Source organism: Nanorana parkeri, unplaced genomic scaffold, assembly GCF_000935625.1.
Source record: "Nanorana parkeri isolate BGI_ZX_2015 unplaced genomic scaffold, ASM93562v1 scaffold934, whole genome shotgun sequence".
Taxonomy (NCBI): domain Eukaryota; kingdom Metazoa; phylum Chordata; class Amphibia; order Anura; family Dicroglossidae; genus Nanorana; species Nanorana parkeri.
In genome coordinates this window covers 112,101-130,745 of record NW_017307202.1, presented here as the reverse complement: position 1 = coordinate 130,745, position 18,645 = coordinate 112,101, and the positions used below count along the sequence as shown (strand labels likewise).

General features: G+C 41.7%; 1 protein-coding gene across 1 annotated transcript in view; it reads right to left on the bottom strand.

The window, feature by feature from the left end:
* Positions 1-18,093, bottom strand: part of LOC108795111 (serine/threonine-protein kinase VRK1-like) — a 75,491-nt gene extending 57,398 nt beyond the window's left edge. Inside the window, exons 1-6 of the mRNA XM_018566302.1 lie at positions 17,961-18,093; positions 15,801-15,856; positions 13,028-13,097; positions 11,549-11,636; positions 7,006-7,114; positions 4,466-4,558 (exon numbers count right to left, since the gene is read on the bottom strand). Coding sequence (XP_018421804.1) covers positions 4,466-4,558; positions 7,006-7,114; positions 11,549-11,636; positions 13,028-13,097; positions 15,801-15,856; positions 17,961-18,087 — 543 coding nt within the window. The 5' untranslated portion in view covers positions 18,088-18,093. The remainder of the gene's footprint in view (positions 1-4,465; positions 4,559-7,005; positions 7,115-11,548; positions 11,637-13,027; positions 13,098-15,800; positions 15,857-17,960) is intronic.
* Between the last annotated feature and the right edge of the window lie 552 nt (positions 18,094-18,645).

The following is an 18,645-nucleotide window of genomic DNA, read 5'->3' as shown; positions in this document are numbered from 1 at the left end:
TGCAAGGGGTAAGAACACTTTCTTCTTCTTCTTCAAACAGAACTTTGAGGAATTTGTAAATTCCTATTCATAAAATCAGCACGCTTGCAGTAGAAGAAAGAGAAATCTGATATATTTTAGCATATGCATAGACGTATGACTGGTTGGAAAAACAAAATAACAATATATAATAGTATATTTATAATATAAAAACAGACATTTTTGGTAATAAGTAAATGTCACATTTTTTTTAATATTCAGTGTTAAAGTATAATTACGGTCTCGTTTTTTGGCATATTTCTACTGCTAGCAAGCAGTAGATATATGCCCCATGATTAAACAAAATAAAAAAAAAATTAGGCTAATACCTAATTACTTACCTGTTCCAGCTCCACTTTCTCCCAGCTAAAGCATTCCCTGCTGTGAAGAAGAACTGTGCAGGCGCATGCGCAGTAGAGCGGAGGGGAGAAAATGAAACTCAATGGACGCAGCCAGGTGCGCGCACGTCGGACAGACACCCTGAGGAATCTGCAGTGGATCAGAGACCAGCACTGGAGGGACTGTCAGAAACAAGTGGAATGAAGAACATGATCGGGTCAAGAGGTATCAAATAAGGTAAGTGCTTACAGCAACATTTTTGGGGGGAGGGGGGAATTTAATGACATCTTAATTTGTAACACTGGACAGGTGACCCAACCACTAGACAAACTGAAACACTTTGCAGAAGTCATTTTAGTGTATAAAAGACTTTCAGATTACATTTTTTTAAAGCATTCAGTACAGGAACTCGACTGTGTTTAAATGAGATCTATGAGGTGAGTGAAGATCAGCATTGTCGAGATCCGTCCCGGCTGCGGCCGTCTCAGTATACTGCAAGCTGTAGCTCGTAATATAATGAGCTTTGGGTCACGGGAGGACGCTAGTATATGTCCTGCCGTGAACCCTCAAGAGAACTATGGGGAAAAACATTTACACCATAGTTATCTTTTATGGGCCTGTTCACATCATGTTCGGACCAGATTTGGGTGCATTTCTGCCAACACGGGCCGATGCGTTGTTGATGCATTTTTGATGAGTTTCAGTGTGTTTTTTTAAGTCTCAATTGGATTCATAGTGCATTTACATGCATTTTGGTGCATTCCAGACCAGAAAAAATAGTGCATGCAGTACTTTGTTTTAAACGTTCTGGGACCAAACGCAATGGTATGCACTGGGCTCACTTTTTACCATAGAAATGAATGGCTTTGCGTTTTTGGTCTAGACAAAAAAAATTCTGGTCTGGAAATGGTGTGAATGGGCCCTAAAGGCCAAGGTCATAAATTTGTACAAATCCTCTCTAACCCCCTCAGTACTGTAAATTGTGAATACTCCGTTTACTCAGGAAAAATGGAGCTTTACCCACCACTTTAAATCTCCCAAACCTCCCTGTTATCCCTTTCTACTGTGATAGGAGGCTGATACAATTTTTTTTTCTACAATATATAACTTTAGATTCGATTATCTCTGGATCTACTGATTAGCTTAAAGTAACATTTCAATGAAGGTAACTTCAACCTATGCATTTTTATATTGGGGAAAAATGCAGTAAAACACATCACTCGTAGATGCTCTCTCAACAGGTATGATTCGAAACAGAAAAACAAACATTAACAAGACTCTTGGTCAGGAACTGCATCTCACACTAAAGCTGACAGATATAAAACATACAAATCAATTAAGCTTTGTATTCATTAATACAGCCTTACATTTTTTTCAATGTAAGCAATCTAAGTGCCTGAATCAGTCTCTTGTAGTTCCTGTACAGCAGAGCTCAGGTTGAGGGAGGGAGAAGCAGCACGAGGATGCAATCAGTTGTGCTGCAGTGCAAGGACAGTAAGAAGAGAGATGAGCTCACCAGTTTGCTGCTTGTCCTTTGACTGTCCAGTCAAAGGCTGGGGGTGAAGAGGAGACCTGAACTGGTCCAAAGACGAATCAAGGTGTCCTGCCCTGACAGACAGAGCTGTGCAAGTCTTAGAAGTGTATGGACAGAAATACAAGTCATTTGGCAGGTAAAACGGCTCCCTTGTATGTATCTTACCAGTTTATTTAGTGGTTTATCTGGCATTCAGCTTTCAGGCTGGGTTCACACCACTTTCTGGACCAGATTTGGAACATAGTGCATTGCATTTTTGCCGCGATTTTACCGCAATTGGAATCTTACAGGTGCGTTCCAGTGGGGTTTTGATGCATTTTGATGCGTTCCAGTGCATACCAGACAAAATCGGCCAAGCATTATTTTTCTGGTCTGGTCAGGAACGGACTGCGCTGGTGGGAACAGAGGCCAGAAATAGCATAGGGATGCATTTTGGGTCCGGAAACAGAAATGGTCTGGTCTGGAGGTAATCTGGATGTGGTCTGAATGGGCCCTTATTGAGACACTTCTTGCAGTGCTTGTGTGCAGTGAGCTATTTGGTGTCAGGAACGGTTTGGAGAGACTGAGGAACATGTCTAAGGTCTACTAAGTGGATCACAACAAGCAGGGATCTGACCGGGAATGCCTTATTTTGCATTTATCTGAATTAGTATTTGTGGATTTTTAAATGTCATCAGCATTCTATAATTAACTCTGTTCCACTATCCCCATCACCAAACACGTGTAATGTTTTCATAACAGATCTGTGTTAACATGTATCCTATGTGTTTTTCTGCAGAGCATGTCCTATCCTCTCCCTAATAAAGACATAATTAGGTGTTACATCCATAAAGAAAGTACTATGAAGCTCCATTTATGAGGTTAATCATTGTTTAGTACAGATACCATTCCTACATTGTTCCATGGAAATTGCATACCTGATTTTAACTAAAATACTATTTACTGCTGGGTGTGCTCCACACAATAGAAAAAAAAAATGTGAAAAGGAGTTACAAAATGATAAAACCAGAGAAAAAGAAAAAAAAAAAAAGCAATGTTTTCATTCCCATTCAAATCTCCATAGCAGCTGCATATTCAAAGCAGCTCATTTTATTTGCTAAAATATGTTAAAACATGTTAAAATAGCAATGTATGGTTTTCTTGCTTGAAAATAAATCATCTCCCATTGTAAGTAAACCAATGGCATTATACAGTGCAGCATGCTTTATGGAGAATCATATTGGTTAATCTATGCTAATCTGCATAACACTTTCAGGAGCCGAAAGAACAGAGGAGGGAGGGAAAAAAAAAAACCTAGCGCCTGTAAACTTGGAAAGTAGCACTTCAGCTAAAAATAGACTTGTATATTCACACCGTAAGAAGCCTGAAGGCAGATGAAATAAAGTAAACAAAGGAGTCAGCCGAAAATTTCAGGCTCTGCAGATATATCTAATTCCACCTAAGTACATCAGTGGAAGGCATGTCCTGAACTTCTTTCTTTCTATAATCATTGACACCCCCCTCTGTTTTTCTTATTTATCTGCAATCGCACTTTTTGTCTTAATATATTATTGGCATTATTATTTTTAATATTATTAATTAAATCAGCCATAACAAATTAGACTTCTTAACACACTTGTGAAGCTGCACTAACAGAAGTACAGCACTGCAAATTATTTTCAATAGCTCTAGTACCCACATGTTATTGTGTCACTTGAAATTCACTTTTATTATATGGTCACATGGCCACCCAGCCTCCCTTCCTCTCCCTCTTCCTAGTGCAAGGCGGTGTATCTCTTGCACCTGCATAATTATATCTGACTGCTAAAGCTGGCCATAGACTGCTCTATTTTTTTTCGTTCAACCTGCGGGCTGTACGAAAAAAAAAAAAAATTGAGCAGATTACTCGATCAACACTACAAGCGTGTTGATCGAGGAATCCCTGCTGATTTTTTTGTATACTGACAGTGGCCGAACAGAGCTGGCAAATCATTGGCTGCTGGCTCTGTTCGTACGAAGATTTTCTGACCAGGTTCTTCGATCAGCTGATCAAGAGATGCTGGCTGGAAGGGTGCCGACAGTGGCACCGATTATGAGAATTTCGGCCCAGTGTATCACCACCTTAAGAGCCGCAGTCAATTGTTAAAGCAGTGTGGGGGGCTGGCACCTAAACTAGCTACAGGGAGATACAGGACCAGCATCAAGCATCTCCCAGCAGCAATTCATGAGTGCCATTAACATTGCAAGGCTGGGCGGAGATGTGCCACCTGAACTAGCTGCAGGGAAATATAAGCACACCATCCTATCATAACACTTATTGAGGGGAATTTATCAAAACTGGAGCAGACAAAATCTGGAGCAGCTATCCATGGCAACCAATCAGGAGGATGAGCGAGATGAATAAAGTTTGGTTCCCTGGACGCACGCCAAACCCAACGAGAAATCCACGAACCCCAAACATGGCACTCAAACCAACAGAAGTCGATAGGAGCTGAATCTTGTAATTCTTTTCTGCTCTTTTCAAACTCAAACATTAGCACCTAAAGATTAATTGCAAATGCACAGAATAACCTGCAACAAAGCAATCATTTTTACCTTGCTGGGATCTGTTACGTGACAGAGAATATTTCCTGCTTTTATATCACCATGCACGTACTCATGTTCATGTATGTATTCTAGAACATCCAACTAAAACACAAGGAATAACCGGTTAAAATTCTCTGTAACAAAGAAAATATAACATTTTAGCATGTAAAAACAAAGTCAAAAATAATTTTGCAAATGAAAGTGAAAATCTGGGCAGTATTGTTTCCTAGGGATATCTCCGTACTGCTACGTGCCCCATGTGCCAACTAGGTGACAGCATGCCGCGTTTTTTTTAGCATTCAGGGGTGGTTTTTTTTAGCCTAAAATGGGCTTTCAGTACGTTCCAGGGCTTTGCATGCGTTCCAGAGCAGGAAAATGGGGCTTGCTGCAGTTTTTTGACATGCTCTGGAACTGAACACTGCGGTGTGAACTAGAGCCCAAAATGCCATTGGAATACATTGAACGCTGTTTTGATCCGGTGTGTAACTGCTCTGCTCTGCTCCTGGAATGCGCTTGTTGTGAACTAGCCTTAAGACCTAAAAAAAGCATATGTAAACTGATTCCCACGCAGAAATAAAAGGCAATTCTTTTATTTTCACCTAGCTGGATTGTGGCAAGGACTAGTTATGGAGTGGTATGCTTGCCCAGAGTTCCATTTTAAAGATATGTGCTTTTACTTATAGCAACCTAACTTAAGAGAGAACTATTGGGTAACCTTTTTATCCCATAGTTCTCTTTAGGGTCACGGAGAACATATACTAACCTCCTTCCATGCCCCGAAGCTCAGTAGCTGTTGCACGCTATATACCGAGAACGCCGCTGCCGGGACGGATCCCGGCAATACTGTTGAGATCCACCCAGCTGGCTAATTGACAGCTGGCTTTGCCTATCTAGAGGCAGCTGTGCCCACCCCCTCCCCATATGTTCCTCCAGTCAGTGCTGAAGGATCGGAGAGAGAAGGGGGGAATCCCTGCGGGTAGTGTTGACTGACAGTCATCGCTTTCTGCAGGGAGATGATCGGGAAGTGAGCGAGCGATGGCATGTGTTCGCTCATTTCCCGATTTATAGTGTCATCGTGTGACAGTTTCATTGTCACACGTCGGCTCTAACCATGAGGTGAGTGTAAATCACTCACCTCATAGTTTTCCTTTGAGGGAAAGATGACTGGTTCCTATGGGTCGCTGTACTTGGCTTATTAAGTGCCTTATTATGTAAGAAGTGAAATAAATGGAGTACAGTTATGCGTGTAATTAATAAAACTTTGCTTTGGCTGCCTTTACTTGTAGCTGGAAACTGCCCTTCAATTAGCAATTAATGAAATCCAGCAAACAATGAAACTGTATTGGAAAGTTTACTCTGTGTACATAATATAATTTCTGTGTAATCTCCTGTAAGATTAGGAGGGCAGTAGAAATGTAATTTCTGATCCTCTTCTATATAAGGGCTAATATCAGATGGGCCATTTATTTGCAGAATTTCTCTTCTTTCTGGGTTCGGAAATTATACATATATTCTAGGGAATCGCTTACTTGCTCATTTTACTGTGATTTGTAGCTTGGCAGTTTGTGTGGTGTTTCATGTCAGCGTCAAAATCTTCAGCGACAATCACTATTGCTTAGCTGCAAGCACCAGCTTAATATTGTAGCACAAGTTTGACCTGTAGCTGTGAAAAATCATTTCTTAGTGACAATTCGCAAGCAACTATAGTGATTATGACATTCGCTACAAATTACTGCTAATCGATGACATTAGCACTTTGTATCGGCGAGGCACCACTGCCACAAAATTGCTGATGATATGGTCCTTAGTTCTCCTCCTTCTGCACCCCCAATCACGTTCACACTTCCATTGCAGGTTTCATCCGATTGGTGGCAGTGAGAAACATCTTAGTATTGGCAACTTCACAATAGGGTAAAGGTGCCCATACATTGTACGATTATCGTACGAGAATCGCGGGAAATCCCGCGATCGTACGATAATTGCAAAGTGTATGGAAGGCGTGCGACCGTTTCTACTGTACGGTCGCACGTCTTCCGTCGAACAAGCAGGCTGGAAAACCCGTACGATTCTCAGCGGGTTAGTGGCCTGCTTGTTCGACAACTGCCGAACGAGCCGGGGTGCGCACGTGCACACTGTCCGTTTGCAGTCATCGGAAGCCCGCCCCTCTTTGCAGTCATCAGAAGCCCGCCCCGCAGTGGGGCCGGCATGCGATGATCGCAAGTACGATCTGCTTGTCCAAGATGGGCAGATCGTACAAGCTTTTAATAAGCTTACGACCATCGCAAGATGAAAGTCTTGCGATGGTCGTAAGGTGTATGGGTACCTTAAGTCTGTGTTAGAGGTAGCAAAAAGAATGTTCTGGCATCACCAGCAGGTGTGTTCCAGGATCACCAGATTTCAGTAAAAAGGAGCAGGCTGGATTGGTGCATTACAGCAATGTCTGAATGGAAAAAAAACTAAACAACTCACTGGCTAAGCAAGCACCATGTACAGTACGTATCTCAAGGTCTCAATTTAAATATTGACTAGAGTGTTTCTTAAAAACTTACCATACGTACGCCAACTTGCATTACTGCTTGAAGTGGCAATCTGCCACTGTTACTTTTCTGTAAATTGTGCAAATCTGAACCAAGGCGATCTATAACCATGAATCTGTAACTGTTGAGAGAAATCAATATTAAAACAATGGCAATTAAACTTGCTTAGAAAAGGGAAATAAATGACAGACATTAAACATGAATATATTTAGGTGAAACAGTGAGGATAAAAATATGGCTATAACTAACTTTTTAAGGTGTAAGATGTCATCCTGCTTATGGTTTTTATACCTAAAGAGCCACATACATGGAACAAATATTTTGCCAGTTTTTCTGAATATCTAAGCACATGATTTGCATGCTTTTTCCAGGTTAGGTGGCTAGACTGTAAGCCCTCACGGGTAGGGCCCTCCTTACAATCTTGTCTTGAATTGTATTGTGATTGTAATGTCTTCCTTATATTGTAAAGTGCTGCACAAACTGTTGGCGCTATATAAATCCTTTATAATAATAATAATAGACAAAAAAGTGTGGTTTGAGATGAGAGCTTCAGAGTATGTACTTTTAGCAATAGAAGCTCCCATAATTCTATCTGCTCAGGTTCACTTTAAAATATAGAATGCCCCTACCCATAAGCATTTACTTCATTCCAGGTTAAACTGTTACTAAACTCAGAAGTTGAATCTTGAAAATACATTAAAGTACCTTAACTATTAGCAACAATGCATCATATTTGTGTATCATTCAGCTGTAGATCCTCCAATCATCTCTGAATTGGTGCTGACACTGTCCTTCCTACTGACTCCAAGCTCACTCCTGTGATGTTACATCTATATAATCTTAATACAAATTAGTAAACTAAATGTGAGATTGTAATCCATCACAGGAGTGAGCTTGGAGCGGAGACAAATGTACAACACACACAGGGACCATGGGGAACAAAAGTAGCCACCCTCCAGAAGGAAGGACAGTGTCAGCACCCAACAGCATTTATCGGCAGCCTATGGTCTGAGGGAGAGGTATTTTTTCTTGTGCTGAAGCTCAATTAAATAAACATCAAAAAGTGAGACATTTAAAATTTAGGTTTGTTGCTTCACATTTTATTTATATACGTACGGAGTAAAAAAACAAAAAAAACTTCAACTGGGCTTAAAGGTTGCCTCTGCAACCATGTTGATGAGATCCTAGCAGTGAAGTCTTACAGTATTCTCCCCATACTGTCTACCAGATATAAAGAATCCTCTGATACAAAGACATATACCCACTGCATGAACCACAAATAATTTGAACAGTAGCGGAAGTATTTTAATAGGTTGTATCTATTGTTCCAAACGTTTTAGGCACAGTGTACAGTAGGAGTTCTGAAAATGCAATAAAACTACTCGTGATCATTCACTAAAATGATTTTTTTGCTTGATGGGGATAGAAACAGATTTCCAAGAGATCCTTTTTTATGCAGCTTCATCCTCCTAAAAATGAACTACCACTTCTATAACCAAAAATCCCCATCTGTTAAATAATCTTTGCTGCTATAATATTCCTATAACCTGATGACTGTAGACTCACTCAATATGTGCCCACTTTCAAACAAGCAACCTTCATGAAAGAAGATGAAATGTGCCCCCAATAAGGTATGTCACCCCTACCAGCTGGCCTTCACAACTTTCACAACTTATTTCAAATTATTCCAATAGAGAGGTGGCTGGTAAGACAAGATGTTAGCCTAGACCAGTGATGGCGAACCTTGGCACTCCAGCTGTGCCAAAACTACAAATCCCAACATGCATCTGCCTCTGGGAGATATGTCTGTGGCTGTCAGAGCCTTGCAATGCCTCATGGGACTTGTAGTTCCAAAACAGCTGGAGTGCCAAGGTTCACCACCACTGGCCTAGACTGCAATGCTTAAACAGGAACTAACCTCTGGAAGCCGTGCCATATAAGGCAGGCAGAGAACACAGAACTAGTCACCAGAATTGCCACTGGCCTCCCTGCAGATGCTTTTTCCCTTGGTACAGGCAGGGCTTTGCTTCATTATATCAGAGCCCCCAGCAAAGAGAACAGAGCACAACACAGTAGTCGCATCACCAAATCTGCTGAGACTAGCAGTCAGAGGAAGTAGTTCACACTGCAGATATACAGCTCTGAGACCGTAGGAGAGCTGTATCACCCTTAAATACCAGGAAGTGCACTACTATTTTTTAAAGACAAAATGTGCATGTTCAGGGTACTGCCTAGGCACAAATAACATTTAACAAACATTCCTTATAACATAGCAAATCTTAACTTCCTGAGTGCAGGTCCTGACTGCAGCTACATTTTTTTCTTAGATTTTAGATAAAGAGAGGAAGTGTTAAAACCTGTCAGGTTATTATTGCTATGTAGTATACGGATGTGTCCCCTGCACTCCTTTCAGCGATTGGACCTGAACAAATGTGGTGTGTGCGCTGATAGTCACAGATGGTGCCGTGTGTATCAAACTTGTGGAAGATGAAGTTCACCAGCACTCCAGTAGTAGCATTAATCCTTGTGCTTATTTATTGAAGTGAAACATCACAAATATGATATTGCCATGTTTGTGATGTTTCACTTCAATAAATAAGCACAAGGATTATTGGTACTATTGGAGTGCTGGTGATCTTCATCTTTGACAGGTTATCATTGCTGTAATTCCCTTTGCTTCCAGTCCTGGTCACATCAGTCTCCAAGACGGGAAATAAAGACAGACGACAATAAAAAAACATGACAGATGTTCTAATCCCACCCATCTACTAAAACAAAAGGTGTTTTATTGCTGTCTGTCCCTTTTGAAGAGATTCACTCACTTCCTGTCCCAATTGTACCAGACACCAGGACAGGAAGTACAGGGATTTTTTTTTTTTTAGGGGACACATGCCAATAAAACTCCACAGAGGTTCTGGACCCAAATGTACTTCTGAAATGGGAGCTAATTCTAAAATTCATCACAAAACAATTGATACTAAATATTAAAAAAAGAAAGATCCTTACAAGGATTTATATTCATGTAGAGAATAATCAATAGGGATTGATTAATGGATAATAAATGAGCATATGTGAAGAAGCACCTGAGATCCACATAAAGGGGAAATGTATTTAAGAGGACCTTTACCCCCAGCTCTGCATGCTGATATGAAATCATTAAACAAACATATTTTCTTTGACTTACAATTATTGTTTTTCCACTTCCTGGTCCTCTTGGACATTAGTGATGTCATGTGCCTAAGCATTGCATACTGGGAAGGTTACATCAGCAGAGAATTGCTGGGAAATCTCATCTGTAATCTCACAAGATCTCAGGGAAAGACATTATATTTTCCCTTAGATGATGTGCATGGTCACATGTCCTAGTCACATGTGCCAGAGTTCCAGGAAGTAAAAGGAGTGAGAAGAACAATAAAGGTATACAAAGATTAGGAAGCCAGCAATTATTGATAAGTATCTGTTTGTAGAATGTCATTACTAAACATGTTTAAAGGTGCCTTTGTTGTCATTTCAAAGATAAGGGTAAAGTTCCTCTTTAAACATCTAGCTTTTCTGTAAATGTACATACATAGTATATACCAAGTTGAGACACTCTGCTCTAAACCTTCTCCACTCTACCTAGAAAAAAGTATGAGTGTAATTTTGCTTTAAAAATCATTTTATAATTTTGCTGATTCTCTTGACAGAGCCCCCAGTCCCTGCTGTAGATAGAGTGGGGACCCCTTATAATAGTCACAGAAGATGTATAGACCCAGGAAGTCAAGCACAGAGTTCAGACCAGGGAGTCTCCCCAGGAGATTTAAGAAAATGTAAGGTTGCTTAGGTTGTTTAGAGTAGGGAGGGTTCATTTAGGGAGATTGCCCTTCAATTCCTGTCACATAGACACAACAGGAAGTGAGAGAAAAGCTTTCAAAGGTGAGGGAAATACTCAGATGTCACCACAAAAAAGCATCCCCATGGAATACTTTCCTTCTATTTCTGTTCTGGTGACAATTTAACTACTTTCAGTCCTAGTGACAATGGTCACCAGGGTAAAGCGAGGGAGGGAAAACCTCTCCATGGGACAGAGTCAGCAATAAACACATGCTTGGGATTGGCCCCTCACCACTCTATCCAAGATGTTAGATATACTTAAACTTCCCAGCGTTTAGCAATAATTGAAATATCATTTTTAGGTAGACTGGCCCTTTAGCTTTTTATAAATTAGACACAGTGAGAAGCATGTCATTAAACAAATAGCCCTAACAAAGCTCTATTATTTAAAAACGTGTGTGTCTATTAGAATAAAAAAACAAGTCTCTTTGTAGCCAGCTAGATGCTAATAATGTGTTCCTTCACAGGATCCTAGCTAAATGTTGTCACCTGAAATCATTTTTGCATATATTGTTAGTTTTAGCTTCAGTTTAGCTCATAAATAGCCTGAGAAAACATCTGTGTCTTCACCAATTAAAATGCCACTGTTTTAAACTTTAGCATCTGGAGATTTAATGAACTGAGATGACCCCATTGAAGCTACTGGGTGACTGCACCTCCCTGCCGCACACAACATGCTTACCTTATTAAATTGAATGTCGTCTCCCCAGATCCCCAGTACCTCGGAATTCCTAAATAATCCAGTTTGTGGCTCTGAATCCATTTTGTAACTACAATCAAACATATTAAGATGAATATTTACAGACCTGTATATGTATACCACAAAATAGATATTAAACGTCATTGGGATTTTTGTTTACTTATTTAAATTTAATTTTTTACTGTTTTAATATACATTTGAATGTGATCACACACAAAATATATATTAAAAACATAAAACAAAACATTATGTTTCTCCATATGAAAAGAAAAATTCTGAATTAGCTTTAATCCCTCCTTCACATCACTGCAATGCGACATCACAAGTGCGTTGAAGGGTACATTGTGGTAGGGAAGCCAATTAATTTGAATGGCCTGCCAAATACATCTGATCACACTCAAAGAAGTGCATGGACTTTTTAAATTGTATTAATTTATATTGCACCACAAAGCATGATAATAAGTTACCATGCATTGTGGTGAGATGCAATGGCTAGATGCATTGGGATGCCATTAAAACAGTGGCAGCAAACAATGCAACATGCAATTTCATGCAATGCAAGGTCATGTACAAGAACGCACACACTTCCTCATCAAAGAGATGTGAATGAGGGATAAAAGGATGTCTAACCCCAAAAACAAAACTGTGATACATTGTAATACATCGATATTTTTTTCCCGGTACTCGCCGATACCGAAATACCGATACTGGAAGCTGGGCGTCGTGTAATGACTCGACGCCGGCTTCCTGATTAGCCGGGAAGCCTCTTCATGCTCCCTTGTCACTAGGTGACGAGGAAGTATGGAGCCAGCTTTCTGGCCAATCAGGAAACCGGGGGGCAGGTAATTACTCACCGCCCAGCTTCCTGATTGGCCAGCTTCCACGACCAATCACAAAGCTGGGCAGCGAGTCATTACATCCACGCCTTCATGATTGGCCAGGAAGTGAGAGAAAAGCTTTCAAAGGTGAGGGAAATACTCACATGCTCCCCGTCACTTAGTGACGAGGGAGCATGAAGCAGGTTTCCTGGCCAATCAGGAAGCTGGGCAGCCTCTAATGACTCGCCGCCCAGCTTCCTGATAGGCATCGGGAGTACTCGCCCAAATACTCAGTAGCAGTGCATCCCTAGTAACAACCATGGCTCCATAGACACAGTGGAGTGAATGTAGCCACCTAGGGACAGGACATGTGTTAATTGCAGGATTACAGGATGAAATAAATGCAAAAAAGCCTGAATAAAATATATAATAAGACTCCCCACTTCTAATGGCTGGTAAGCTACAATGTCTGATGTTTTTCGTTTTTGTTTTAGGTTTAGATACCCTTTACCTTCTTACACAGGAAAAGGCCAGGCCCTGGCACCACTTTTTAGTAGAGCAAGTGGAATACGTGTTGCTAGTGGGGGTAAATCTAAAAAAGTCACATGGCACTACATCGATTAGATGACTGTCCTTTCCTTACCATCATCTTGTTTTGCTGCTCTTTGATAAAATTTCAGTTCACAAAACAATGGTCCATTCTGATGATTTTCCTAGAAGTATAACATTACAAACAGGATTAATCAAAGTCTGATTCTAGACCGAAACCAAATATAAAAAATGTGTCAGGCCGCAACCCAAAATGACATTTCTTTCCCCCCAACCTTTTTAACATTTTTAAAATTATTATTTTTTTACTTTACTGTCGGGGGCTCTGGGGAAATACCAGAGGTCTAAACAGCCCCCCCTAATGAATGAACAGGAACAGTTACTATGTCCACAATCATAAATGAACAGGAAGTGATGTAGAGCGCTGTTAATTCTTAACTGGGGACAGCATACTATGTCCTCAGTTATTTACAAACACTCATAGTTACAGAGCTAGCCAGGTTGAAAAAAGACACAAGACATCGAGTTCAACCTATAGAGATATGAAGAAAAGGCTAAACAAAACACTGTGCCCACAATTACCCATTGTTGATCCAGAGGAAGGCTGAGTGCTTGTACGTAACCCTCCATCCTGACTCGCCTGTCACAGGAGGCCAAGCGGAATGGTGTTGAAGGAGAGCTGAGCCACCTGTGACAGCTGACAGCCCTTTCCTCACCGTGCTGCCCCATTTGGCATCCTGAGCTGTCTCATCCCTGCACCGCCCAGCTCGACCTCCTGAAAACCTCTTTCCTCCCCACTGGGCGCCGATCTGTGTCCCCTCAGATTCCCGCTGCCTCTGCAAACACAGATGGGGGAAAGTAGCAGGCATCAGAGGAGAAACACACCGGCGTCCAGCGAGGAGTAGAGAAGCTGGGGATGCACTAAATTTGCGGCTGTATTTTCAGCATTTTGCCCAAAGTACTATTTTTTGCCGAAGCTGAAATTTCGGTGCATCCCTAATAATTTCACATTATTTACACATCCCTGCCACGCTGTACAGTCAGGAATCATAATACAAATATAACTACTCAGCTTATAAACAGCTCAATGAAACATAATCAGGAAGAAAAGAAAAAATTACTTTGCTTCAGTCGGTCTACAGAATTTCCCCAATGGGGCTGCCATCTTGCCTCTCACACAGAGAAGGTAAAGCCAGGTTGTCAATCACTGCCAACACATCAAAGGCACTTATTCCTATAACAGTTATGTCTTGCTCTTCTGTGCAGAGCAGTAACTATGTATTATCATCAAGGAGAGTGGTTAAAGATGAAGATGCAGGCTTATTGACTTTTGACAAAAAGTCAACATTTGCATATCAGTAACAGCACTGCCTAGGCTGCATAGTTTGAGGAAAGGTGGAGTGCGTATAAAACAGTGAATAGAGCAGATTATGAAGGTACCACTGCATCTGCGAGAACAAAAACGCTTACTTTTAAATAGGTAACAGACATTTCACAGAATCTGTGACATTTTAACAGTTTATGGCCTTTGCAGAACCTAAAAGATTTTCACTTCACTTATTCCAAAAGAGTGGAAATCCTTTAATTACTTTTCCCTTATGGTCATTACTAAAGTGCTTGTTTTATTCCTAGGGTTGAAAATTAAAAAAAAGTTGTACTCACCCGATCCTCTTGGACCGGTCCCTGGAGACTCTCTCCCCCTCCACGGCAGCGATATAAGGTCTCTGAGTCATCACATTCTATACGCAGTGTGAAGGACGTGAGGACACCAAGGGACATACCATTCCTGCAGCGCAGGAAGACACAGGAAGGAGGGAGTGCCGTCACAGCCGGCCGGCTCAGAAGATTGGGCACGAATAACTTTGTTATTTTTGACCTTGGGCAAAACACAGCAGTTAACCCTTGCAGTGCAGGGGTAACCTCACTGCAAGGGTTAATAACAATTTTTACCTGGAGTTCTTTTTTAAGCCAGCAATGGGACTAGCAGATTTAAAGTGAACAACTTGTAGTATAAGATGGGGTGAGGTTTCCCATACTACAGTATGGACATCCTCTAAGAACCAGAGCAAAAACAATAAGAGCTCATGGAACACACCAATCTCCCTGCTATCTACTGCTATAAGGACCTTTAACTGTTGGCCTGAATTGAAATGCAGCCTAGACGGGACCCACAACCCAGAGATACTGTAACCACCAGGTTTCAGTGTAATAAATAAAGACATCTGGTACAGCACAGCAAACCTACCCTGAGAGAATATATAGGCAGCAATTGCTGACCTTTTGAAAATACTTCTTGCTTGGCTGCCATGCTGAGCCAACAGCTTTGATGGAATCTCAAGTACTGACCAGGAACATGTATGCCAAACAGGAGTGCTGACTTCATTCTAATGTTCTACCCTCGATGCCTGATCTGGACCAGCAGTGGACATACGAAAGCTAGAGACAGCCAGGTAAATCCGCTGCAGTGCTTGCAGCATTTTGAACACACCGCACGGAACGCACTGCAGGTACAATGTGCCTTGCAGTTGTCGTGCGGGCGATCGCATTGCGGCCGCAGGGCGTGGCTACGGTGCCATTCACTGCAATACCCCGCCACGCCCCCTCCTGCCCAGCAAAATAGGGAGCCGGCCGCAAAGTGGGCAGTGCGTTCCGGTCCGGAATCGGACCGGAACGAACTGCTGATGGTGTGAACTAACCCTGACACTTCCAGAAGTGTCGGTTTCAGAAGAATCTTCACCCAGTGATTTGTCTGTAGTGGAGTGGCCTTCGACAGAGGGAGACGCAAGTATTCACTTTCTTCTTTGCAGGTACAGCTATTTTAAAACAACTTTAAACTGGAGAAAACAGAAAAAAACATGGCTTATTACCACTTTAATGACGTAAGCAGCGTCATCACGGACTGGTGCATCACAAGCAGGTGAGGCTGAAAAGAAAATAATATAGGTCTTGAGCACATGGGAAGGTATGAATATTTATGACCACTTCCAGTGTAAATTCCTATAGAAACAGGCTTGCACAGTTGAAGCACTTGCACAGGTTTAGCATTTCATCTGTGTATGGATGAGATTAGACATCACAGAGGAACAAAAACATTTGGGGTGTGTACTAGAATAGTATTTTAGGGTGCATAATTTACAGCAGCTCCTGCCCAGCTTTGTTTTAAAGCTTATTGCAGCCTCACAGGGAATGGTAATAAAAGAAGTACAATGGAAATGGAAAAAAAAAACCCACATGGGAAAAAGGAAATACCAGCCCATCTGTTTGTGTCTAGGCTAAAGTCAATGAACAAGGGGAGGAGGGGATGTATTTTTTTGATATAAGAAAAAAAAACACTTAACTATTAAGCAGCAGTGCTGAATATCAGCAAATGCAGAAGCTGAAGAGGAACTGGCGAGCTAAACAATTCTGGCAAACCATGTTCTGCACCTTTTTATACCCAACTAGCACAACTATATTCATCATGGGTACAGAAGGGATCAGGATAGAGAGAATCAGTAATTAATAGTGTGTGGAGCTTTTTGCATTTCGCATAAAATATAATTAACTGAGGACTGAACTTTGCAGGCTGTTATTTAAAAAAGGGTGTGCTTTAGTTCTACTGAGAAAGAAATGCAATTATAAAAAGGATGGGTCTTTTACCTGTACTTCTACCAACACAGGAGAAATGCTAGTATAGTGTACTGGGACCCGCTCTGTAGAAATACACATTTAGTGTGCTGGGTACTTCTGCAAAAACAAGGAAAGTGCTAGTTTGGTGAGCCTGAACTTGAAGTTGCATTCAGACAAGTGGAATGCCAGTAGCAGGTCTAGATTCAGGTGTTTTAAACTTCTGTATGCAGTGAAGGGTGTATAGTGAATTCTGTCTATTTGGTGTGAGGCAAGACAGTGTGTATACAATGGGTATAGTTATATTTACAGCAGGGGTGTAGCTACAATGGTGTTGGTATGTTGCCTTGTTCTGTTTTCGCAATCAAAATTTGGTTAAAATTGCCTCACAACTGGCCACCAATTCTAAGAGATAATTGTAATCTTCCAATCCCAATATTTTCCAGACCTTCTAAAAAGAGCCTTCTTATCACTTGAATCATTATAAATGTTCTCTATTAGGGGATGCACCAATACCGGTTCTTCAGTATCGAGTACAATATTTATATTTCGGTACTTGCCGATACAGAGTTCCAATACCGGTACTTTCGGTAGCATGGAGCTGGCTGCCCGAGCAATCAGGAAGCTGGGCAGCGTGTCATTATCCGCTGCCCCGCTTCTTGTTTGCCCAGGAAGCCAGCTTTATGCGGTTTGGCTGGTTCCTTGTCGATTGGCCAGGAGGCCAGCATCCCGGCCAGTCAGCATGGAACCGGCTTCCCGGCCAGTCAGGAAGCCGGGAGGCAGGTCATTACCCACTGCCCGAGTTCCTGATTGGCCAGAAAGTCAACTCCATGCTGTTTGGCCAGCTTGATGCTAATTGGCCGGGAAGCAAGCATCCCAGCTAACCAGCATGGAGCTGGCTTCCGGCCAATCAGCAAGCCGGGTCATTACCCACTGCCCGGATTCCTAATTGGCCAGGAATCCGGCTGTATGCTGTTTGGTCGTCTTGATGCTGATTGCATGGGAAGCCAGCTTTTCAGCAAATCAGCATCGAGATGTCTGTTTGGCCGGCTCAATGCTGATTGGCCGGGAAGCCGGCTTCCCAGCCAATCAGGAAGCTGGGTCATTACCTGCGGCCCAGCTTCCTGATTGGCCGGGAAGCCAGCTCCAAGTTGCTTCCTCTAACCCGAAGTTCCGGTATCTGGATAAGTATCTGAGCATTTGGGAGAGAACGAGTATCGGTGCATCCCTATTCTCTAATTAGCAGTGTCATCCTATATTATCTCACATGGCACATATCCAGGGTGACATGTTCCCTCTCACAAAGCCCTTTTTATACATTTTATCGGACAATCAGACTTATCCCAACAAACAAGGAAGGTTGGGAGGTATAATTCAATACAACACAAAAAGTAGGAGGAAAAATTATATCTCATACTCACCTAAATAGATTAAGCCAAATCCTCCCTGGCCAAGCTTTTTGCCCAACTTCCAACTTTTTTTGCTCGTGTCAGTCACTATCCAACCTTCAGGCATAGGAACTGGAAGTTTGTTTTTCCTCGGAGGCATTTTTTCTTTCACACAAATAAAGAATAAGTGTTCAATTCCTAAAACAAAATGAGTGAAAGGGCATCATAGCCACATTATTAGTATATAGTGCTGACAACTTACGCAGCATTTACATACTGTACATTCACATCAGTCCCTGCTCTCAAGGTGCTTACAATCTAAGGTCCCTATCTCACAAGCATACATATGGTACATACACACATATACTACAGTCAATTAAGATGGGAGCTAATTAACTTACCAGCATGTCTCAGGAGTGTGGAAGGAAAACAGAGTACCCGGATGAAACCCATGCAAACACAGGAGAACATGCAAATCGCTAAAAAGGCTGCAAGGAAGAAAGTGCTATCCACTAAGCCACTACGCTGCCCACAGGTCACCCCCAAATAGAACAAATATTCCCCCCAAATAACAGGGGGAAATCTTGCATGAGCGCATCTGGAATCAGAACTGCTGTGAATGTAGCCATAGTGGAGGCGGTTAGAAGGAGCCCAATAACTTTCCACCATATATAATCATTTCAGGGTTGAGGAGCTATGAGATGTATATAAAAGGTGC